General features: G+C 36.0%; 1 protein-coding gene across 1 annotated transcript in view; it reads left to right on the top strand.

The window, feature by feature from the left end:
• The window catches only part of MED13 (mediator complex subunit 13), a 112,316-nt gene that overhangs the window by 58,012 nt on the left and 30,703 nt on the right, over window positions 1-23,601 (top strand). Inside the window, exons 10-17 of the mRNA XM_029926723.1 lie at window positions 275-488; window positions 2,591-2,672; window positions 4,649-4,770; window positions 6,414-6,504; window positions 6,640-6,854; window positions 8,020-8,216; window positions 8,777-9,690; window positions 21,075-21,236. Of these exons, the coding sequence (XP_029782583.1) occupies window positions 275-488; window positions 2,591-2,672; window positions 4,649-4,770; window positions 6,414-6,504; window positions 6,640-6,854; window positions 8,020-8,216; window positions 8,777-9,690; window positions 21,075-21,236 (1,997 nt within the window). The remainder of the gene's footprint in view (window positions 1-274; window positions 489-2,590; window positions 2,673-4,648; window positions 4,771-6,413; window positions 6,505-6,639; window positions 6,855-8,019; window positions 8,217-8,776; window positions 9,691-21,074; window positions 21,237-23,601) is intronic.

The raw sequence follows: 23,601 nt of genomic DNA, 5'->3' as shown, positions 1-23,601 counted from the left end.
TGGATTACCAAAAGATAACATATTTTGGTAGAAGAACGTATAGATAGGAGACCTACATTTTAGCTTCATGTCTTGATTGCTAAAGTTGAGGCTTTAATAAATCATGTAACCTCTCAATGCCTTGATTTCTTCTTTCGTAAAATGAGGGATTGCAGTTTAGATCATCTCTAAATAATCCTGGAAACTTTACGATTCTTAAGTCATATTGGACTTTTTCTGCTTTTATGGAAAATTAAATATAATTAATTTTTAATTTTGTTTTTTTTTAATGCAGGTTAATGGTGCAATGTAAGAAACCTTTAAAAGTTTCTGATGAATTAGTGCAGCAATATCAAATTAAAAATCAGTATCTTTCAGCAATAGCATCTGATGCAGAGCAAGAATCTAAAATTGATCCATATGCATTTGTTGAAGGAGATGAGGAATTCCTTTTTCCTGATAAGAAAGATAGACAAAACAGTGAGAGAGAAGCTGTAAAAAAACACAAGGTGAGTAAAAGAAATCATAGTACACCAAAGGGTCACTCATGTTTTTTTTTTAACACATCATATAGTAGCACATTTCTATTTTTTTTTTCTTTTAAAATAGAACAGATTGAGGGGCACCAGGGTTTCTCATGTCAGTTAAGCATCCAACTCTTAATTTCAGCTCAGGTCATGATCTTGCCATGGTGAGATCAAGTCCTGTTCTGGCTCTGCACGTACAGCATGGAGCCTGCTTGGGATTCTCTCTCCCTCTCTCTTTGCCCTTCCCCTGCTCAGACATGCTCTTTCTCTCCCTCTCTTTCAAAAATAAAAATAAATAAACAAACTTAGGGGTCTCAGGGTGGCTCAGTCTGACTTTGGCTCAGGTCATGGTCTCATGATTTGTGGGTTTGAGTCTCATGTCAGGCTCTGTGCTAACAGCTCAGAGCCTGGAGCCTGCTTTGGATTCTGTGAGTCCCTCTCTCTCTGCCCCTCCCCCATCTGTGCTTGCTCTCTCAAAAAAAAAGTTTATAATTTTTTCTATTAATTTTTCTTAACATTCGTTTTTGAGAGAAAGAGATAGTGCAAGTGGTGGAGGGGCAGAGAGAGAGGAAGACAGGGTCTGAAGCAGGCTCCGGGCTCTGAGCTCTCAGTGCAGAGCCCAGTGTGGGGCGTGAACCCATGAACCATGACATTATGACCTGAGTTGAAGTCATATACTTAATTGACTGAGCCACCCAGGTGCCCCAATTTTTAAAATAAATAAATAAATAAATAAACAAATAAACTTAAAAATGAAATAGAATGGATTTATCCTTTTAAATTAGAAAAACATTCTAAAAATAAATAGGTAAATCAGGCACATTGTACAAAATTTAAGAGTTTGTGTAGACTTTTATAATGAAAAGATTTTTATTCACTGTAAGAATTTCTGGGTTTGAGAAAGTACATTAATTTCTGTGATACTGAAATAAAAATAGGTAGATAAGTATTTTGATACTGAGTTAAAATATACTGAAAGAAGTGAATTACAAGTTTTCAAGAAAACAATAAAATACACAATGCTGAGTTTATAACATACATTATATTTTTGAATGTGAGTTAACTTGTAGAGCCCCTTGATGTAATATATTAAATATAGGATATATGAGTATTTATTAGAAATTTAAAAATCAAATATTACAGGATGTATTAAGCATAAGATAACTCTGTTAGATTAGAATTTTGCCTTTAAGGGATACGTAGGTGGCTCTGTCGATTAAGCATCTGACTTTGGCTCAGGTCATGATCTCATGGTCCATGGGTTTGAGCCCCGCATCAAGCTCTGTGCTGACAGCTCAGAGCCTGGAGTCTGCTTTGGATTCTATGTCTACCTCTCTCTCTGCCCCTCCCCTCCTCGTGCTCTTTCTCTGTCTCTCAAAAATAAGTAAACGGTAAAAATTTAAAAAATATATATAGGGGTGCCTGGGTCCCTGAGTCAGTTAAGTATCTGACTTCAGCTCAGGTCATGATCTTACGGTTCTTGGTTTTGAGCCCCACATCGGGCTGTATGCTGGCACCTCGGAGCCTGGAGCCTGCTTCAGATTCTGTGTCTCCCCTCTCTCTGCCCCTAGCCCACCTGTGCTCTCTCTCGCGCGCGCTCTTGTCTCTCAAAAATAAATAAAAACATTAAATAAAAACAAAAAAAAATTGCCTTTAATATAAAATATGGAAATTGAAAGCTGTAAAATTGTGAAAAGAACCCAGTAGTAAGTTTAATACAGAGAATTCTTTCACAAAGTTTTTAGCCTTACTATGTGCCTGGTACTTGAAATTTTGTCCTTCTGTAAATATGATAACAGTAGTAACTGGGAAGACTATGGGTATTATGGAAAGAACATGGACTTTGGAATTTGACAGATTTAGGTTGGAATCCCAGCTCCCACTGTTTATCAGATACATTTTCTGGGTTATCTTTAGAACTGTTTTTTTTGTAAGTTGAGTGTGCCTACTTATTTATAGATTAATTGTGGGAGTTAGTATGTCTGTAGAACACCTCATAGGATGCTTGACACAGTTACTTGGTAGTTGGGAGATTTTATTACTTATATTACATATTTCAGTCTAATATGTAATATTGTTTGCAGGTAGAAGATGGGCCATCTAGTGTAACAGTATTATCACATGAAGAAGATGCTATGTCATTATTTAGTCCATCTATCAAGCAAGGTAAAACTTTTATTTTCTAATCAAAATACTGCATTCCAGAATTACTGCTACAAACTAGTCTGATATTATTGGGCTTACAGTGTTCTTTTTACATAATTCATGTTTCATAGAAGGGTACCTTTCTTAAAATGATGGATTTATCACTTATTTTGAACTGGGAGAAGCAAGTTGAGATGATAGAAATTCTGTATTGAGTTGTTGGAATTTTCTCTCAAATAAAAATAGTTCTCATCTGTAGAATTAGATTTGAAGACATCATCACCTAAGGCCCCTTTCTGATCTGAAAACTCAACTTATTATAAATTAGAGTTGACTGCAGATTTGTTGTCCTTTACTTTCTCACTCATATTAGAACTGTTGTTGAAATTACTAATTTATCAAAATGTTTATCGAATAGGTTTTATATGTAGGGACTATTCTTGGCACTGAGGATAATGTGGCCAAGACTCCACTTTGAAAGAGTCTGACTGGTGCTCTTTGTGCTTGAAATAGAGAGATGTGGCACATTATTTCTTTTACAAAATTTATATGATAATCAGTACAATTCTTGTCTTGTGCTTTCTCTAAATTTGGACCATCTCACATATTGGAGCAATCTTTTGAGGTGGAGCTCTGAAATATACTTTAATAAGCACCATAGGTGATTTTTTAATTAAAAATCTATATAATTTACTGTTATCCTTTAGGGGTTTTTTTAATGCTTATTTTTGAAAGAGAAAGAGAGAGCACAAGTTGGGGAGGGGCAGAGAGAAAGGGAGACACAGAATCCGAAGCAGGCGCCGGGCTCTGAGCTGTCAGCACAGAGCTCTGTGTGGGGCCCGAACCCACAAACTGTGAGATCATGACCTGAGCTGAAGTCCCAACCAACTGAGCCACTAGGACCCCCTACATGATTTTTTACACCAAATTTCAGAACGGCTCCAGTTAATTTTTAGAACTGACATGCAGAGCACTTGGAAAGTGACATTCATCTTAATGAAAGTAAGAACTGTTTCAAGTCATTTGATAATCCTAGGATACTTCACAAGGTTATACACCAAATGCAATTTTTTTTTCTTGTGAGAGAATGTAAAAGGAATATAACTTCCAATGGTATTTGTATTTTTTCTTAAGTAATCCTATATTTTCTTCCCTACATCTGAGGAGGGGGGAAATAAAAAGGAAAATAAAATTCTAGAACTAAAATGAAGCTTAGCCAAGAGGTAATATTTACTGATACTTAGTGCCTGGCACTGGACAAAGTGCTGTAGCTACATCCCTTTCATTTTTAATTCGTGCTTTTACTAAGGTACAGAGAGGTTATGTAACTTTCCAGGGTCAAATTGTTAGTGTTGGAGTTGGGAATTCAAGTTCATAATTGTCTGACTCAAGAGCCAGGGCACTAATCATTGTACTATGCTTCTCTCAGGAAGATAGAAAAATAAATGTGTGTGTGTGTGTGTGTGTGTGTGTGTGTGTGTGTGTACACTATTGTCCTGTTAGTGTATATCTTTTTATTTGGTATATAAAACCAGAGTACTTAGCCATATTATGGATTACATAGCCTTTAGTGAGCTTCCTGGAGAAGTTACATTTATTTACAACTTTATTTCTATGAAAAAAATTTCTAGATTTTAAGCAAATCACGGTTTTGGTTTAAAAAAGTTTTTTTTAATGTTTATTTTTTTTGAGAGAGAGACAGCATGAGCTGGGGAGGGGCAGAGAGAGAGGAGACACAGAATCTGAAGCAGGCTCCAGGTTCGAGCTGTCAGCAGAGCCCTAGGCGGGCTGAAACTCACAGATTGTGAGATCATGACCTGAGCTGAAGTTGGACACTTAACCGACTGAGCCACCCAGGCGCCCCACGCCGATCACAGTTTCTTATTGTATAATACCCTTATAGGTTTAGTTAGGTATCTAGCTTAAATAAATAGAATAATACTTATTTGATCAATAGTGGAGTTTTTAAATTTTGCTTTTTTGATTGACATGTATAGATGCTCCACGCCCTACTAGTCATGCCCGCCCTCCATCAACCAGCTTGATTTATGACTCAGATCTGGCTGTTTCTTATACTGACCTTGATAATCTCTTCAATTCTGATGAGGATGAGCTAACAGTGAGTATTCTAGTAATGGCTAAGATTTTAATATCGCTTCCTTCATTTTATGTAGACTTATTTTTGAGAAGTGATGTGCGACTTGAACAGGACGTTTTGGCTCTGAAAAATAGGAAATATTTTGGAATAAAATTTTATTAATTGGTTTCCTTTTATAACCTTATGTTTGAGCATTCTTGGCATAGTGTCACCTATAAACAGCATTTTTTCTTTTTTATGTTTGAAGACCATGTGTGATTAATTTGAACTTTACAATATATTCTTTTTCTGCAATCTTTAGGAAGCAGAATTATTTTCCTATTCTTTATTTCTCTCATTTGAAAAATGACCCTGGAATTGACTCACTTAGATAAGATTAATAATTAACATTAGAATTACATGCCTTGTCAATTTATTAAGGAATACCAGTTCTTTTGAATATGTTTGTCATCACAACCACTATTATAAGACAGCTATATACTACAATAATGAAAGAGGAAGAAAAAGTAGTTAATTTTGAACATCCATTCGCAGAGAAAGGTGATTATAAAAGAAAGCTTAAAATGAGATTTGTTATAATGTCAAATTAATGAACAAATGAATTCCATTTTCATCTGCATAAAGGTAGCTTGGAAAGTTCTGTAATATATTTGGTCTTGTCATATACAATATATACTTTTTTATGTAACATACTTTTAATCCTCTCACTTGTATATGATACACATATATTTGTGTATATATACACATATAGGCACATTTAGTGTCTTCAATTAAGTGTCATAAGGCAGGTATACTGTACATAAACTAACATTCTGTATCCCAAAATACAGTATATTTTAGAGGGTACCATTTACTAGGTAGATACATCCCTGAATTCTTTGGTATTTTTATGCTTTCTCTCTGTTACTATTCATGTATCAGCTATGGATATTGTGAGGTAAGAAGGTTGTCATTAGAACTGTCATATTTATGACAAAGTGGCTAGCAGGAGACTTGGAACCGTGTTTGCAAATATAAAAACATTGGTGACAGATTGGAGATGGTAAAACTTGATTTGTTCAATGTATCCTACTACCTAGTTAGGTATCCTACTGTTTGTCATATGAGATCTTTCTGAAGTGTATGCTTGCTTTTACGTGTTGGAGCATTTTTGTAGAGAGAAGGAGATTCTTAAGGTAAAATTATAAATTAGAATTCAGAGAGGTGATTGATTATATAGGAAAATTTGATGTGTTTTATTTAAGGGAGCAAATATTTTAGGTGTATGTTTTTCTAAGAAGCAGTTCTGTGTTACAAATCCTTATTGCAGGTTTCCGTTTTCATTTTTCTTTTTCTTTATTTTAAATTTTAATAGCCTTTAAGTAGTAGGTTATTCTTCTATGTTTTCTTAAAAGTATTGGTCATTTTTATTTGGAGGAACTTTTCTTTCTCTTAAATTGCAGGATTATCAAATAAACAGAAATTAATCTGGGTTCAGTGATTGTTTAAAGTGTGTCTTAAGTCTTTGAATTGTATCTAGCATCTAATATTTGGCTTTAGGACAAATTCAAAATAATATATTTGATGAATGGGTTTGACTTTCAAGTTACATCTTAATGATTACATCTTGGATCACATTGCATTTAAAATTTCAGATAAATATATGTTTTTGTTTTTGTTAATAGCCTGGATCTAAAAAGTCAGCAAATGGAACCGATGATAAATCCAGCTGTAAGGAATCAAAGACAGGAAATCTGGACCCATTATCTTGCATAAGTAAGCTTCCCAATTCTGCTGCAGATAAATCTGCAACTTTTAATATGAATAAAATTCCCCACCCCGTTCTTTTAAACACAGATTAACTTCTTTTTATTTAGTCCTAGGTTAAAATGTGTGTTTTATTAATTATAGGCACTGCAGATCTTCATAAAATGTATCCTACACCACCATCGTTGGAACAGCATATTATGGGATTTTCCCCAATGAATATGAGTAATAAAGAATATGGTAGTATGGATATAACACCTGGAGGGACTATTCTAGAAGGAAATAGTTCTAATATTGGAACACAGTTCAAAATTGAGGTTGATGAAGGATTCTGTAGCCCAAAACCTTCTGAAATTAAAGTAAGTATTTTATATTTCTAGAAAAATAATTCACTTCCAATATCTTCTTATAGATGTAGTTTGTTGCTATATTAAAAAATCTGTTCATCGTGATTCTCATTTTGTAGTTAACAAATTTGAAGGCTGAATAGTGGTAAAACTACAGAGAATGCATTTAAGAACACTTGGGCTGCTTTCATAATTTGGCTATTGTAAATAATGCTGCTAAAACAGGGGTGCATGTATCTCTTTGAATTGGTGTTTTTGTAATTTTTGAGTAAATACCCAGTGGTGTGATTACTGGACTGTAGTTCTATTTTCAACTTTTTTAGGAACCACCACTGTTTTCCACAGTGGCTGCATCAGTTTGCAGTACCAGCAGCAGTGTAAGAGAGTTCCTTTTTCTTCACATCCTCACCAATGCCTGTTGTGTTTTTGATTTTAGGCATTCTTATTGTTGTGAGGTGATATCTCATAGTAGATTTTCTTTTAAAAAAAATTTTTTTTTATTATAAGTGAACTCCACACCATATGTGGGGCCTAAACTCACAACCCTGAGATGAAGACTTGCATGCTCTACCAACTGAGCCAGCCAGATGCCCCTCTCATTGTAGTTTTGATTTGCATTAACCATGATGATGAGTGGTATTGAACAGATGAATGGATAGAAGATACACACACACACACACACACACACACACACACACACACACACAGGAATATTATTTAGCCATAAAAAAAGAATGGACTTGCCATTTGCAATGACCTGGATGGAGCTAGAGAGTGTAATGCTAAGTGAAATAAGTCAGGAAAGGACAATTAGCATATATTTTCACTCCTGTGTGGAACTTAAGGAACAAAGCAAATAAGCAAAGGGGAGTAAAAAAAGAGACAAACTTAGAGAGACTCTTTAACTATAAAGAACAAACTGATGGTTATCAGAGGAGGTTGGTGATAAACACTGGGTGATGTATGGTATTGTTGAATCACTATATTGTACACCTAAAACTGATATAACACTGTATGTTAATTATACTGAAAATAAAACAAAAAAGAATGCATTTAAGAATTGAATAATAGGCACTTGGGTGGCTTACTTAAGCGTCGTTTTAGTATTTTGTTTAGTCACTTTAGCTTTTTTACCCTGGAAGGTAAGATGCTGAAAGTCATGGTCTTTGTATTGTAGGATTTTTCTTATGTCTATAAGCCTGAAAATTGTCAAGTTCTGGTGGGATGTTCCATGTTTGCACCTCTAAAAAGTCTCCCAAGCCAATGTCTGCCTCCTATCAAATTGCCAGAAGAGTGTATTTACCGTCAGAGTTGGACGGTTGGAAAACTGGAGTTGCTTTCCTCAGGGCCTGCAGTGCCATTCATCAAAGAGGGGTATGATTTAGATTTATGTTATTGGTATAGTACAGGTGTGCTTATATAGCTTTAATTTTTTTCATAGAAGTAGGTACTTTGATAGTATTTAGAAAAAGGATACTGGGCTTTGAAGATTCTAAAAATTATTTTTTGATCAGTAAGTTATAATGGTTTTAGTTGGGTATGGATAAATTATTGGAAAACTTAAGTATCATTAAACTTTATTTGTCTTCATTTTTTTGGTTGTTTTTGTGACATCTTAGGATCAATGAAATATGGTTATTTGTAGTACAAGAATTATAGATAATAATGGTGGGTGTTTAGGTGTGGATAAGTGTAAACAGATTTATTTCACTTATAATTTGGAACTAGTTGGTTGGTCCACAGTCTACAGCAGTCACCTAGAGTGGATATATTAACTGGAAATATATTTTAATTATACTTACAATTTTTGCACTAATTGTGCTTTCTGTTTATCATTGTTCCTGAAAAATGCTGGACATTTTTTGTTCTGTTTCATATCACTAATATGTTCCTTTATGTATGTGTTTGATTTTCTTTTACCCTGGTAATACTAGTGATGGAAGTACTATTGATCAAGAATATGGTCCTGCTTATACACCTCAAACTCATACTTCTTTTGGGATGCCTCCTAGCAGTGCACCTCCTAGTAACAGTGGAGCAGGAATTCTTCCTTCTCCATCTACACCCAGGTTTCCGACTCCAAGGACTCCAAGGACTCCAAGGACTCCTCGAGCTGGTGGACCTGCTAGTGCTCAAGGTTCAGTCAAATATGAAAATTCAGACTTGTATTCACCAGCTTCCACCCCATCTACATGCAGACCCCTTAACTCTGTTGAACCTGCAACTGTTCCTTCCATCCCTGAAGCACACAGTCTTTATGTAAACCTCATTCTTTCAGAATCAGTTATGAATTTGTTTAAAGACTGTAACTTTGATAGTTGCTGTATCTGTGTCTGCAACATGAATATCAAGGGTGCCGATGTTGGAGTTTACATTCCAGATCCAATGCAGGAAGCACAGTATAGGTGTACCTGTGGCTTCAGTGCTGTCATGAACAGAAAATTTGGAAACAATTCAGGATTATTTCTTGAAGATGAACTAGACATCATAGGACGCAACACAGAATGTGGCAAAGAAGCAGAAAAACGTTTTGAAGCTCTCAGGGCTACTTCTGCTGAACATGTTAATGGAGGACTAAAGGAATCTGAAAAATTCCCTGACGAGTTGATATTATTGCTACAAGATCAGTGCACTAATTTATTTTCACCCTTTGGAGCAGCAGACCAAGATCCTTTCCCCAGAATTGGTGTGATTAGTAATTGGGTGCGTGTTGAGGAGCGGGACTGTTGCAATGACTGCTACCTTGCCTTAGAGCATGGGCGTCAGTTCATGGATAACATGTCAGGAGGGAGAGTTGATGAAGCACTTGTGAAAAGTTCATGCTTACACCCCTGGTCCAAAAGAAACGGTAAGTATGCTAATGGAATGATTTTTGTTTATTTTCCTTTAATTGTAGGACTTTGCTTTCTTAGGAAAAAGCATTAAAGACAGTTTTACATGTAGCTAATGGAGACACTAAAATTTTGACTTAAAACTACTTTAAGGATGACATTTTTAAAGGGAGAATTTCTTAGCATTTTAGTTTAATTTCACCAATAAAAGTATGGGTCTTGTAAGTCTGTAATTATGTACTTATGTAAGAATATAAAAGGTACTTTGCAGATGTTAATTAACAGAAAATTGCTAGCTGTCTGCTTTATTCAACATTCTTTCACTCATTAAATATTTACTGAGCACCTGATATGTGCCACACACTGTTCTTTTATAAAAGTGCAGCGTTAAATGAAGCAAACTTCTTGCCTTTTTGGAGCTCATAATTTAGTGTAGAACATATAAACAAACAAAAAAATTGTAATTATATAATAGTGATAAATGGCTTTGAAGAAAAAGCAAGTAGAAAGGCGTGGAAAAAGAGTGCACTAATTTATTTATTTGGGTAAGTATTTTGTGATTTATTTTAATTAATTAATTAATTATGTGAGCTCTGCACCCAGTGTGGGGCTTAAACTCACATCCCAAGGTCAACAGTCACATGCTCTACTGACTGAGCCAGCCAGGTGTCCCAGAAGTGTATGGTTATTTTAGCTGTATGGTTAGGAAAAGTATTTCCGAGGGATAGCATTTGAGCAAAGACCTACATAAAGTGAGGGAGTAGAGCTATGTGGCCAACCAAGGGAAGAAGGTTTCAGGGAGGGCAAAGACCCAGAGGCTTTGTATGGCTAATATGTTTGAGGAACAGTAAGGAGACATTGTTGCTGGAATGAACTGGGTGATGGGGAGATTGGTCAGACATGGAATCTAAGAGCTGGCCAAAAGCCAAAATCATGTAGGGTTCTTATAGACTATGTAAAACCTTTATAGTTTATTCTAAGACTAATGGGAAGCTATACGTCAGTTTTGAGCAGAGAAATAAAGTGGTCTTTTTTCTATTTGTTTTAAAAGATCATTCTGGCTAGTATGTGTTGTGAAGGTAAGATTAGAAGCAGGTAGAGTTGTTAGGAGTCATTTAGAAAGATGGTGTAAGATGATGGTAACTTAGACAAAATTGGAAGCAAGAGAGATAAGACTAATAGGTTCTAGGTATATTTGGGAAATAGATTTGCTGGTATATATAAGAAATGATAAGGCATCAAGGATAGCATGAGCAGCAGGATGAATGATGGTTCTAATTATAGAGGAAAGAAACACTGAGGGAGGAGTTCAAATACATATGTGGAGATACAAGTTTTAAATTCACAGGAGTGGTTGGGGCTAGAGATTAAAATTTTCTTTTAAAAATTTCTTTTTAATGTTTTTTATTTATTTTTGAGAGACAGAGAGAGACAGTGCGAGCAGGGTAGGGTCAGAGAGAGAGGGAGATACAGACTCTGAAGCAGGCTCCAAGCTCTGAGCTAGCTGTCAGCACAGAGCCCGACGCAGGGCTTGGATCCGTGAACCTTGAGATCATGACCTGAGCCGAAGCCGGACGCTTAACTGATTGAGCCACCTAGGCGCCCCTAGAGATTAAAATTTTCTAGTATAAGTTATCAGTGTTAAAATCTATGGAGCTGTATCTAACAACCTAGAGAGTAACTAGAGTGAAGTCTGAGGATGGAACTGACATTTAGAGATGGAGAAGAAGGGGAGGATCCAGGATAGGAAACCTAGGAGATGGGAGGAAAACCAAGAGAGTAGGGTGTCCTAGAAGTCAAGTAAGTGTAAAAAATGTTTGAAGAAGGAAAGAATGATCATCAGCGTCAAATAATGCTATATAAGTACAACGTCTAATACTAGTTGTGTAGAGTTCTAAAGATCTAGGGGTGCCTGTTAAGTGTCTGACTCTTTATCTCAGTTTAGGTCATGATCTTAAGGCTTGTGAGTTTAAGGCCCACATCAGGCTCGGTGCTAATGGTGTGGAACCTACTTGAGATTCTGTCTCTCCTTCTTTCTGTTTCTTCCTTACTTGTTCACTCGCTCACTGGCTCTCTCAAAATAACTCAAGAAAATAAAAAAAACTAAAGAGTTTAATCCATATTACATGCTTGGCACAGTGCTTGAAACATAGTACTGAATAAATACAAGTTCCCATTACTAAAATACTGAATTAGATATTTTTCTTCTTTTTTTTCTCAGTATTTAAAAAATTTTTTATTTATTTTGAACAACAGAGCACAGGCGTGAGGAGAGAGAGAGAGAGAGAGAGAGAGAGAGAGAGAGAGAAAGGAAGAATCCCAATCAGGATCTGCACTGTCAGTACAGTGCGTGATGTAGGTCTCAAACTCACAAACTGAGATCATGACCTGAGCTGAAATCAAGAGTTGGATGCTTAACCAACTGAGCCACCCAGGTGCCCCCCAGATATTTTTCTTTCAGACACAGCCAACCAACCAACCAACTTACAGTTCTTTCAAAAGTTTATTTATTTTGAGAGAGTGGGGAGTGGGGAAGGGCAGAAAGAAAGGGAGAGAGAATCCCAAGCAGGCTCCTCACTGTCATCACAGAGTCCCCAGTGGGGGGCCTCGAACTCATAAACCATGAGATCATGAGCTGAGCCAAAATCGAGTCAGATGCTTAACTGAGCCACCTAGGCACCCCAACAGTTTTTAAGATGTCTCAATATACCACTAACTTTTCTAACTTTTAATTGTAATACAGAAAATTTGCCTCCTTCAAAATGTGTTTTTTGATAAGGATCTTTTCTAAGGTGGTATATACCATATTTGTTCCATGTGTTATTTGCTAAGTCAGTCATTTTTTGACACATGCAAAACAGTGTATGTAGTATTCTGAGAGATATGATGATACCTTACACTCATTCGTTCGTTTATTAATTATTTTATTTAAAATTTTTTAATGTTTAATTTTGAGACAGAGTACAACCAAGGGGGAGGGGCAGAGAGAGGGAGACTTAGAACTCAAAGTAGTCTCTAGGCTCTGAGCTGTCAGCACAGAGTCCAAGGCAGAACTCAAACCCATGAACTGCAAGATCATAACCTGAGCCAAATTCGGACACTTAGCTGCCGAGCCACCCAGGTGCTTCAATAATTTTATTTTTTTTAAAGAATATTTTAGTTAGCTCATATACAGTGCAATATCAGTTTCAGAAGTGAAGATACCTTATTTTTAAATTGCTTTTGCACTATTCAGAGAACTAAAACTATAATGCGGTGTTGAAGGAAGTAAAGATATCCTGAATGCCCGCCCATTCACAGGAGAATGGGTAAATAATTATGGTGGTACAGATAGAATGTTGTGTAGATTTGAACATGAATAAAACTATATGTAACACAGATGAATCTTAGTATTTAAGGGAAGAGAGAGGGATCAAGTCTCAGAAGATTATATATGGTAGAAAGTTTCTTTTTTTAAAAAGTTTTTAATGTTTACTTTTGAGAGAACATGAGTGGGGGAGGGGCAGAGAGAGGGAGCACAGAATGTGAAGCAGGTTCTAGGCTGAGCTGTCAGCACAGAGCCTGACAGAGAGCTCAAACTCAACGAATCGCAAGATTATGACCTGAGTTGATGTTGGACACTTAACTGAGCCAGCCAGGTGCTCCTAGAAAGTTTCAAAATAAGCAAAACTAAATATTTAAAATTCAGGATAGTGGTTAATTTTTAAAAGCTGAGGGAGGGATAGGATAGGAAGAAAGCACTTTGGTGATGTTCTAGTTCTTGGGTCATGAGATCATAGTTGTTCATAATATTAAAGAAGATTTGTGATGTAAGATAGAGTAATACATGGACTAATGGTTAATATTTTGTTCATGACGTAATTTGATGATTCATTGAACTCAAGGACCAAGTTAAAAAAGAAAAAGGTGTAAATGAATGTTGTAGATACCCACACAAAGGGCAGGATTATTTTCAGCCATAGGTGGTAGTTAAGAACATAGCCTGTGGAGGCATTGTGGTGATCATTTTACAATATGTATATATTAAATCTTTACACTGTACACTAGAAACTAATGTTATGTCAATATTACCTCTAATAAAAAATAAAAAAAGAACTTATGCCAGTTGCTCCTCAAAAAAAGAACCAACGTATTTGCCAAATAATAGAAAATATTGAGCCATAATATTTTTTGTGTTACTATAAACATTAATGTAAACTGAAAACTTTATAATCATAAAGATAAGTTTCTTCCCAAGAATTTGTATTAAAATAATTGAAAACAAGCGTGCCTGGCTGGCTCAATTGGAAGAGCATGGCACTCTTGATCTCAGGGTCATGAGTTCAAGCCCCACACTGGGTATAGAGATTACTTAAATAAATACTTTAAAAAAGTAATTTAAAACAAAAAGCAGTGCCTTTACATTTCAATATAAAACAATGCTGTAAAACCTAAATGTGTAATATTTATTGGAATACATTCATTAAACTACAGCAGCATCATGAAAGGAAAAGTCCTACATTAGGTAGGACCTTTGCCCTAATTGTTTTCTCTGCCTGGATCATCTTTCCCCCACATATTTATAGGGGTAACTGTCTTGTCTCCTTTAAATCTTCTCAGCTATCATTTTCTCAGTATAAAACTGCAAACCCCTCTCCACATTCTCCATCCTGCTGCTTTTGTTTTTTTCTATAGTGTGCATTTTACCTTCTAACATACTGTATAATTAATTATTATCTCTCCATTAAATTTACCCAATGCAAATTCTGTGTAAGTGCAAGAATTTTTGTCTGTTTTGCTTGTTGATATATCCCCAATACTTAGAAAAGTGCCTGGCATATAGTAGAGGTTCAAGGGATTAAAATATTTTTTGAAGGAATTAAAAATCTTTAAACAACAGCTTTTTTATATATATTTATTTATTTATTTATTTATTTATTTATTTATTTATTTATTTATTTTGAGAAAGAGAAAGTACAAGCAGGGGAGGGCCAGAGTGAGAGGGGAAGAGAGAGAATCTCAAGCAGGCTCCACACTGTCAGCGTGGAGCTTTACTGTCAGGATAGGGCTCAGACTCGTGAACTGTGAGATAAGGACCTGAGCCAAAATCAGGAGTCAGACGCTTAACCAACTGAGCCACCCAGGCACCCCAACAGTTTGTGTATTTTAATGGTAATGTTAATTTCTTTCAAGATACAAAAAGCTTTGTTCTAATTTTTTTTAAATGCATACTTGCTGAAAAGAAGAGTTCTAGACAATGCAAAAAAGTAGAAGTAAAAATTGCCCATATTGCTGCCCATCCTTACCATTACAAAACTCCAAGATGACTGATTTCAACAGCTTTATTGACTGCCATACCATACAATTCACTCATTTAAAGTGTATGGTTGAATGGCTTTTTAGTGTAGGCATGCCTCAGAAGCATTGTGCATCTAGTTCCAGACTACCACAATAAGGTGAATAAAGTGAGTCAAATGAATATTTTGGTTTCCCAGTGCACATAAAAGTTATATTTACACTACACTGTAGTCTTATTAAGTGTGCAGTGGCATTATATCTAAAAAATATATAACCTTAATTTAAACATACTATATTGCTAAAAAATGCTAACCATTGTCTGAGCATACAGCAAGGTGCCTCAGTGTTGATGGCTGCTGGCTGAGGAGGATGGTGGTTGCTGAAGACTGAGGTAGCGCTGGCAATTTCTTAAAATGGGACAACAGTGAAGTTTGCCATATTGAGTGAATCTTCCTTACATGAACAATTTCTCTGTAGTAGCAGGTGCTGTTTGATAGCATTTTACAGTGGAACTTCTTTCAGAATTGGAGTCCGTCCTCAAATTCTGCTGCTGCTTGGCCAGCAAAGTTTATTATGTAATATTCTAAATCCTTTGTTGTCATTTCAACAATCTTCACAATATCTTCACTGGATAAGAAGCAACTTCTCATCCATGAAAGTTTTATAATGAGATTCAAGCAATTCAGTCACATCTAATTCTAGTTCTCTGTTTCTATCTCATCTTCACTGAAGTCTTGAGCCCTCAAAGTCATCCATAAGGGTTACAATTAGCTTTTTCCAAATTCCTGTTAATGTTGTTTTTTGACCTACCTCTTCCCATGAATCAAATGTTCCTAAGTAGTATCTAGAATGGTGAATGATTTCCAGAAGCTTTTCAATTATTTTGCACAGATCCATCAAAGGAATTACTATCTATGGTAGCTACAACATTTTGGAATATATTTCTTAAATAAATAAGACTTGAAAGTTGGAATTGCTCCTTAATTCATGGGCTGCAGAATGGATGTTGTGTTAGCAGAGATGAAAACAACATTAATCTCATTGTATGTCTCCATCAGAGCTCTTGCGTAACCAGGTGCATCATCATTGAGCAGTCGTATTTTGAGGAGATTGGGTGTGTTCTGGGTCATATGGCTGTAGACCAAGCAGTCATATTTTGAAAGGAATCTCTTTTTTTCTGAGCATTAGGTTTTAGCAGTGGACTCAAAATATTCAGTATATCGTGATGTGAACAGATGTGCTATCACCCAGGCTTTATTCCATTTTATAGAGCCAGGGCAGAGGACATTAAGCATAATTCTTTCTTTTTCTTTTTTTTAATTTTTAAGGGCCCTAGGATTTTTAGAATGGTAAATGCGTGTTGGCTTCAACTTAATGTCACCAACCACATGAGCCCTTAAGAAGAGAGACAGCAAAGTTTTGAAGCTTGGCATTAACTTCTCTCTAGCTATGAAAGCCCTGGATGATATCTTCTTCCAATAGAAAGTTGTTTCATCTACATTGAAAAATATATTGTTTGGGGCCTCTGGGTGGCTCAGTCAGTTAAGCATCTGACGCTTGATTTCAGCTTAGGTCATGATCTTGTGGATTTTGGAATCAAGCCCTGTGTCCCCATGTCAGGCTCATGCTGACAGCATGAAGCCAGCTTGGGTTTCTCTTTCTCCCTCTCTCTCTCTCTCTGCCCCCTCTCCCCAGCTTACACTAGCCCTCTCACTCTCTGTAAATAAAAAAATAAACATCTAAAAAAGAGAAATCTATTATTTAGTATAGCCATCTTCATCAATTTTCTTAGCTAGATCTTCTGGATAATTTGCTATAGCAAGTTAACTTAAGCAGCCTTACTGCTTTACTTGCACTTTGATGTTATGGAGATGGCTTCTTTGCTTAAACTTAATGAACCAACCTCTGCTAGTTTTAGACTTTTCTTATGCACCTTCCTTACCTCTCTCAGCCTTCATAGAATTGAAAAATTAGGGTCTTGCTCTGGATTAGGCTTTGGCTTAAGGAAATCTTATATTTTATGCAGACCACTAAAACTTTCTTCACATCAGCAACAAACTGTTTCATTATTTAAAATCATTTGTGTGTTAGCTGGAGTAGCACTTTTAATTTTCTTCAACTTTTCCTTTGCTTTCACAACTTGGCTATTTGGTGCAAGAGGCCTAGCTTTCAGCCTGTGTGGGCTTTCAACGTGCCTTTCTCACTAAGTTTAATCATTTCTAGCTTTTGATTTAAAGTACAACTCTTTCATTCACTTGAATACTTAGTGGCCACTGTAAGGTTATTAATTGGCCTAAATTCAATATTGTTATGTCGCAGGAAATAAAGAGGCCCAGAGAGGGGGAGAGGGGAACAGCCAGTTCTGGAGCAGTCAGAACACACATGACATTTATTCGGTTTGTCATCTTATGTGAGCATGGTTTGTGGTGCCAACCCCCGCCCCCCAATTTATAAGGGTAACATCAAAGATCACTCTGGATCACAGATCACCATAACAAATGTACTAATGAAAAACTTTGAAATAGTGCGAGAATTACCAAAATGTGACACAGAGATATGAAATAAGCAAATGCTATTGGGAAAAATGACACCAGTAGACCTGCTTGTTGCAGGGTTGCTACAAACTGTCAGCCGATAAAAAAATGCAGTATTTGTGAAACACAGTAAAGCAAGGTATGTATTCATGGAGTTGTGTAGCCATCACTTCAGTCTGTTTTACATTTTCATCACCATGAAAAGGAACCCTATACCTATTAGAAGTTACTCCCTTAGTTTCCTCCAAACCCTCCCTTTCCATGCCAGTCAACTACATTCTCTCTATATAGATTTTTTTTAGTACATTTTGCCTAAATAGAATCATACACCATAGTCTTTTATGATTGATTTCTTTCACTTAGCATAGTGTTCTCAAAGATCATTCATGTAGCATGCATTAAATCGCGCTTTTTTTGGTAATTTTTAAAAAAGATTTATTTATTTATTTTGAGAGAGTGAGCATGATCGGGGCAGGACAGAGAGAGGGAGAGAGAACGAATCCCAAGCAGGCTCTGCACTGTCAGTGTAGAGCTCCATGAGGGCTCAAACTTACAAACCATAAGATCATGACCTGAGCTGAAAGCAGGAGTTGGACATTCAACCAACTCAGCCACCCAGGCACCCCTAAATTGTTGCCTTTTATTGCCAAATAATACTCTGTTGTATTGGGTATACCACACTTTATTTATCCTTTCATCTGTTGATAGATATTTGGGAATGTTTCTACCAGTAGCTATTAAGAATAATTCTGGTATATACGGATGTATACAAGTTTTTATGTGAACATGTTTTCATTACTCATGGGTGGACTTGCGTAGAACTTTGTTTTACCTTTTGAGGAACTTTTTACTTTTCAAAGCAGCTGCACCATTTTACATTCCCACCAGCAGTGTGTGGGGGTTCTACTTTCTCCATATCCTCATTAACACTTGTCATTTTGTGTCTTTTTTTAATTAGTCATTGCATTGAGTGTGAAGTATTATCTCATTGTGACTTTGATTTGCATTTCCCTAATGACTTTTCATGTGCTTATTGTCCATTTGTAGATCTTTGGAGAAATGTCTTTTCAGAACCTTTGTTCATTTTGTAATTAGACTTTTTGTCTTTTCATCATTGAGTTGTAAGAGTTCTTTATTATTATTATTATTTTTTTAGTATTTTTATTTGTGAGGGGGCAGTACAGAGAGAGAGGGAGACATAGAATTCGAAACAGGCTCCAGGTTCTAAGCTATCAGCAGAGAGCCCAATGTGAGGCTTGAACCCACAAACCATAGGATCATGACCTGAGCCAAAGTCAGATGCTTAACAAACTGAGTCACCCAAGTGCCTCTGTAAGAGTTCTTTACATGTTCTAGATACATTTCCCTCATCAGATACATGATTTGCAAATATTTTTTCCTATTCTCTGGGTTGTCTTTTCATTTTCTTGATGGTATCTTTTGAAATAGAACAGGGTTTTTGTTTCTTTTTTTTTTAAGTTTGTTTTGAGAGAGAATCCTTTGCAGGCTCCACAGTGTCGTCATCACAGGCCTGACCGACATGGAGCTTGAACTCAAAAAACACGAGATCATGACCTGAGCTGAAACCAAGAGTTGGATGCTTAACAAACTGAGCCACCCAGGTGCTCCTGAAGCAGAAAAGATTGTAGTTTTAATGAAGTTCAGCATACTTACTCTCTTGTTGATTGTGCTTTTGGCATCACATCTACAAAGCCTTTTCCCAACTCTAAGTCATGAATATTGATTCCTGTGTTTTTTTTTTCTAGGAGTTTAGTAACTATAGCACTTATATTTAGGTGTATAATAAATTCCTAATTAACTTCTATTTTAGGTGTAAGGAAGGAGTCTAGCTTTAAATTCTTTTGAATGTGAATATCCATCTATCCTAGAACCATTTGTTAAAAAAAATTATTTCCCCATTAATTTGTTTTGATGCCCTGTTAAAAATAAATTGACCATAAATATGAGGTTTCTGGATGCTCAGTTCTGTTTCTACTGATCTTTGTGTCTATCCTTCATGAACACTCTTAAAAATTGTTTTATATGCTTTTAATCATTGCTTTCCAGCCAGGTTTCAGCTTAAATAGAGACTTGGCACTTGGCACTATATACAGTTAAATTCTTTTTCATGTCAGTCTCCCCCACAAGATTCCTCAATTCCTTATTTACACAGTATATTCCTTGCAGCTAGCATAATTCTGGGCCCATAGTAGGTCTTCAGTAAATGTGTTTTCTAAAAGAATGAAAATCTTTTGAATTAAAGTCACAGTATAAATTCCTGAGCTAAAACTCCGGTCAGAATTTCTCAGGGTAGCTCTGCATATGTTTTTAGGAAGTTCCCCATGTGATTATGATAAACCACCTTAGCCAGTAGTAGCTTTTTCTAGACTTCATTTTATGTGATTACACATTTGCATTTTATACTATTCATGTAAAATATTCTCTATAGATAGTTTGATGACTTGCTTTTGATTTACCAGTGTGTAAATCAGTCTATTTCAGATACCTCTGTTATTACTTACTGACTATATATTCTATTGTGTATACAGTTTTTATTTAAGCATGATAGTCATTAAGCAGTATATTTGAAATGAAATTATTTCTAATTCTGTACATTATTTAGATATAGGGATGAAAGCCAGAAATTTACTATTTAATAATAATAATTAAAGTTAAATGACTTAATGTAAAAGTACACAAACATGTTTAATGCTACAACTGAACATACTGGGGGAGCAGATTAAATATTTCAGTAACATTTAGTGATTTTATAAAAAAGCCTTTTGAAATTTAAGAGCAGCGTCTTTCATACCCATTCTGATAGTGGGTCAGAAATGCAGATCATGATAATGTGATAATCTATAAATCTGTAAATCCAGGTTTATAAATTATCTGTGGGTATTTTAACACTTTACGGTGTGAGCAAATGGTTATCTGTTACTGTACAAGTTCTGTATTTTAGAATGTTATAGTCTACTTTCCAAATTAAATTTTAATCAATGTAACCAACTAGTCTTTTCTATCCAATCATTTTACCATTGTGGTAGTAATTAAGTCCACAGTTTATAACTAATTTCAGTGTGAGGTAGAGTTCTTTCTGCTGAACTACATATGACTACCAAATAAATTGGTTAGTGAGTTAATGATTAACTTTTTTATGGAGAGGAGTTACAATAACTTTCATTATGTCTGTTCTTGGTAAGAATCTAGAAGAACCATTTCTGCAGATCATTTGAAACAGAAACTGATACAGTTCTCTGCACAAACAGATGGCTTAGTTGTGATAATGAAAGTTGAACTTTCTTTCATGTATCTGTTATTTTAAAATTTTATTTCTTGGGGTGCCTGGGTGGCTGTTGAGCATCTGACTTCAGCTCAGCCCATCATCTCACAGTTTAGGGGATCAAGCCCTGCGACACGCTTTGTGCTGACAGCTCACAGCCTGGAGCCTGCTCAGGATTCTGTGTCTCCCTCTTTCTCTGCCCCTCCCTGGCCTATACTCTTTCTCTCTCTCAAAAATAAGTAAACATTAAAAAAATCAGTTGTGTGGGCAATAGTAATTCTCTTTTTTTTCTTTTTAATGGTTGTAGACATGAGTATGCAGTGCTCACAGGATATACTTCGAATGCTCCTATCTCTTCAGCCAGTTCTTCAGGATGCTATTCAGAAAAAAAGAACAGTAAGGCCTTGGGGAGTTCAAGGTCCTCTTACTTGGCAACAATTTCATAAAATGGCTGGCCGGGGCTCTTATGGTAAGTAATTTATAGTAATGTGTATTTCAGTCCTCTGTTTTTGTGCCCAGCTTGGAATAAGCACATTTGTCTTTTTAAAATATTTTTGTGGCATATGCTTCGCTTAATGCCAGTGTGGTCAATCTTAGCCTTCATGACTTTGAACATTCCCAACATTCAGTTTACTGGGTTCTCCAACCCCTCTTCAGAAAGAACAGCCTCACCTAGATCTATTTATACACATTAGACTGACCAGTAACATTTTATGAAATCTAAGATTTTTGAAAGAAAGAATCAAGCTGCCAAAATTTTTAAAATGAATATTGCTTTCATTGCAAATTATCATTTTTTGAAATTGAATGAAAAATGGGGCAAATGGAGGGAATGATAGTAGTGATAAAAGACCTCAAGTTCTTCATTAAAAAAAAAAAGGAAACAAATATGCTGGATGCTGGTTGTAGGAGTAGCAAAGGCGTACTCAATGTGGTACACAGTTAGAGAGAGGCACCTGGTGGCTCAGTAGGTGGAGCATGTGACTCTTGATCTCGGGGTATGACTATAAGCCCCATATTGGGTATAGAGATTACTTAAAAATCCTCAAGAAACATATAATATAATAAATATGATACACAGTAGGTTTATGGCTATCTGTAAAGGAAGAAAACATTCAAAATACTTGAACTATTGAGGTGCATGGGCACCTCAGTTGGTTAAGTATCTGACTCTTGGTTTTGGTTCAGGTCATGATCTTGCAGTTTCGGGAGTTTGAGCCCCACATCAGGCTCTGTGCTAGCAGCGTGAAGCTTGCTTAGGATTCTCTCTCTGCTTCTCCCCACTGTATGGTCTCTGTCTCTCCCCCAAAATAAATAAACTTAAAAAAAAAGAATACTTGAACTATCTGTTGAAGATTGTCTCAGAACAGTGGGAGTAATTGGAGCTTTTAAAATATATTTGAGGGCACACCTGGGTGTCCAGCTCTTGATTTCGGCTCAGGTTATGATCTCATGGTTGGTGGGATCAAGTGCCACATCAGACTGCATGCTGAGTGCGGAGCCTCCTTGGGATTCTCTCTCTCCCTCTCTTTCTGCTCCTCCCCTGTTCACGTCTCTCGCTGTCTTGCACTCTCACTTTCTCTGTCTCCCAAAATAAATAAACTTTTTAAAAATGAGGTTTCTATTAATATCTGCCATATGATTTTTGTGTGGATTAAAAGAGTTAATATATATAAAGTACTTTGAACAGTACCTAGCATGTAGTAAATGTTGTAATTGTTTACCATTTTAAATCGCCATCTCTCTATGAAATTGCGCATCTTTTTATGTGTAAGAGATATTTGTTTCTGTGAACTTCGTTCATATCCTTTGCCCATTTTTCTGTTAGGTTGTTAATCATTTTCTTAGGGATTTATAACTTCCCTTTATATGGTAAGGAAATGAACCTTTTGTCATATGCATTGCACATCTTCCAATTCATTGTTATCATTTGGCTTTTTTATAATGCTTTCTATGCCAAATTTTAAAATTTGTATAGTTATAATGCTCAATGCTTTTTTAAAAATGTTTTTTTTTTTTTTGAGAGAGAGAAAAAAAGAATTCCAACCAGGCTTCGTGCTGTTAGCACAGAGCCTGACATGTGGCTCATTCCATGACCATGAGTCAAAATCAAGAGTCAGTCATTTAATCAACTAAGTCACCAAGGCTCCCCAGATTAATCATCTTTTAAGTGGACAAGTTTCATGTTATGCTTAGAAATGCTTTCCCCAGTCCAAATTTATAAAAAATAAAACTCTTCTTTCATGTTTTTTTTGTACTTCTAAGTTTTTACATTGTAAATTAATTTTTTATACTTCCTTTTTAAATTTATTTATTTACTTATTTATTTATTTTTTAAAAGTTTATTTTCAAATTGGTTTCCATATAACATCCAGTGCTTCTCCCCACAAGTGCCCCCCACCATGACCATCACTGCCTTCCCTCCTACTCCCCCTTCAGTCCATGGTTCGTTTTCAGTATTCAGTAATCTTTTATGATTTGTGTCCCTCACTCTCCCCAGCTCTCTATCCCCCTTCCTCTCCCTATGGTCCTCTGTTAGGTTTCTCCTGTTAGACCTATGAGTGCAAACACATGGTATTTATGCTTCTCTGCCTGACTTATTTCGCTTAGCATGACACCCTCGAGGTCCATCCACTTTGCTACAAATGGCCAGATTTCATTCTTTCTCATGGCCATGTAGTACTCCATTGTGTATATATACCACATCTTCTTGATCCATTCATCAAGTGGTGGACATTTAGGCTCTTTCCATGATTTGGCTATTGTAGAAAGTGCCGCTATGAACATTGGTGTACATGTGCTCCTATGCATCAGCACTTCTGTATCCCCTGGGT

This window comes from Suricata suricatta, chromosome 17 (genome assembly GCF_006229205.1).
Source record: "Suricata suricatta isolate VVHF042 chromosome 17, meerkat_22Aug2017_6uvM2_HiC, whole genome shotgun sequence".
NCBI lineage: Eukaryota > Metazoa > Chordata > Mammalia > Carnivora > Herpestidae > Suricata > Suricata suricatta.
The sequence above is the reverse complement of the archived record's forward strand: the minus strand, read 5'-3'. Positions and strand labels throughout refer to the sequence as shown.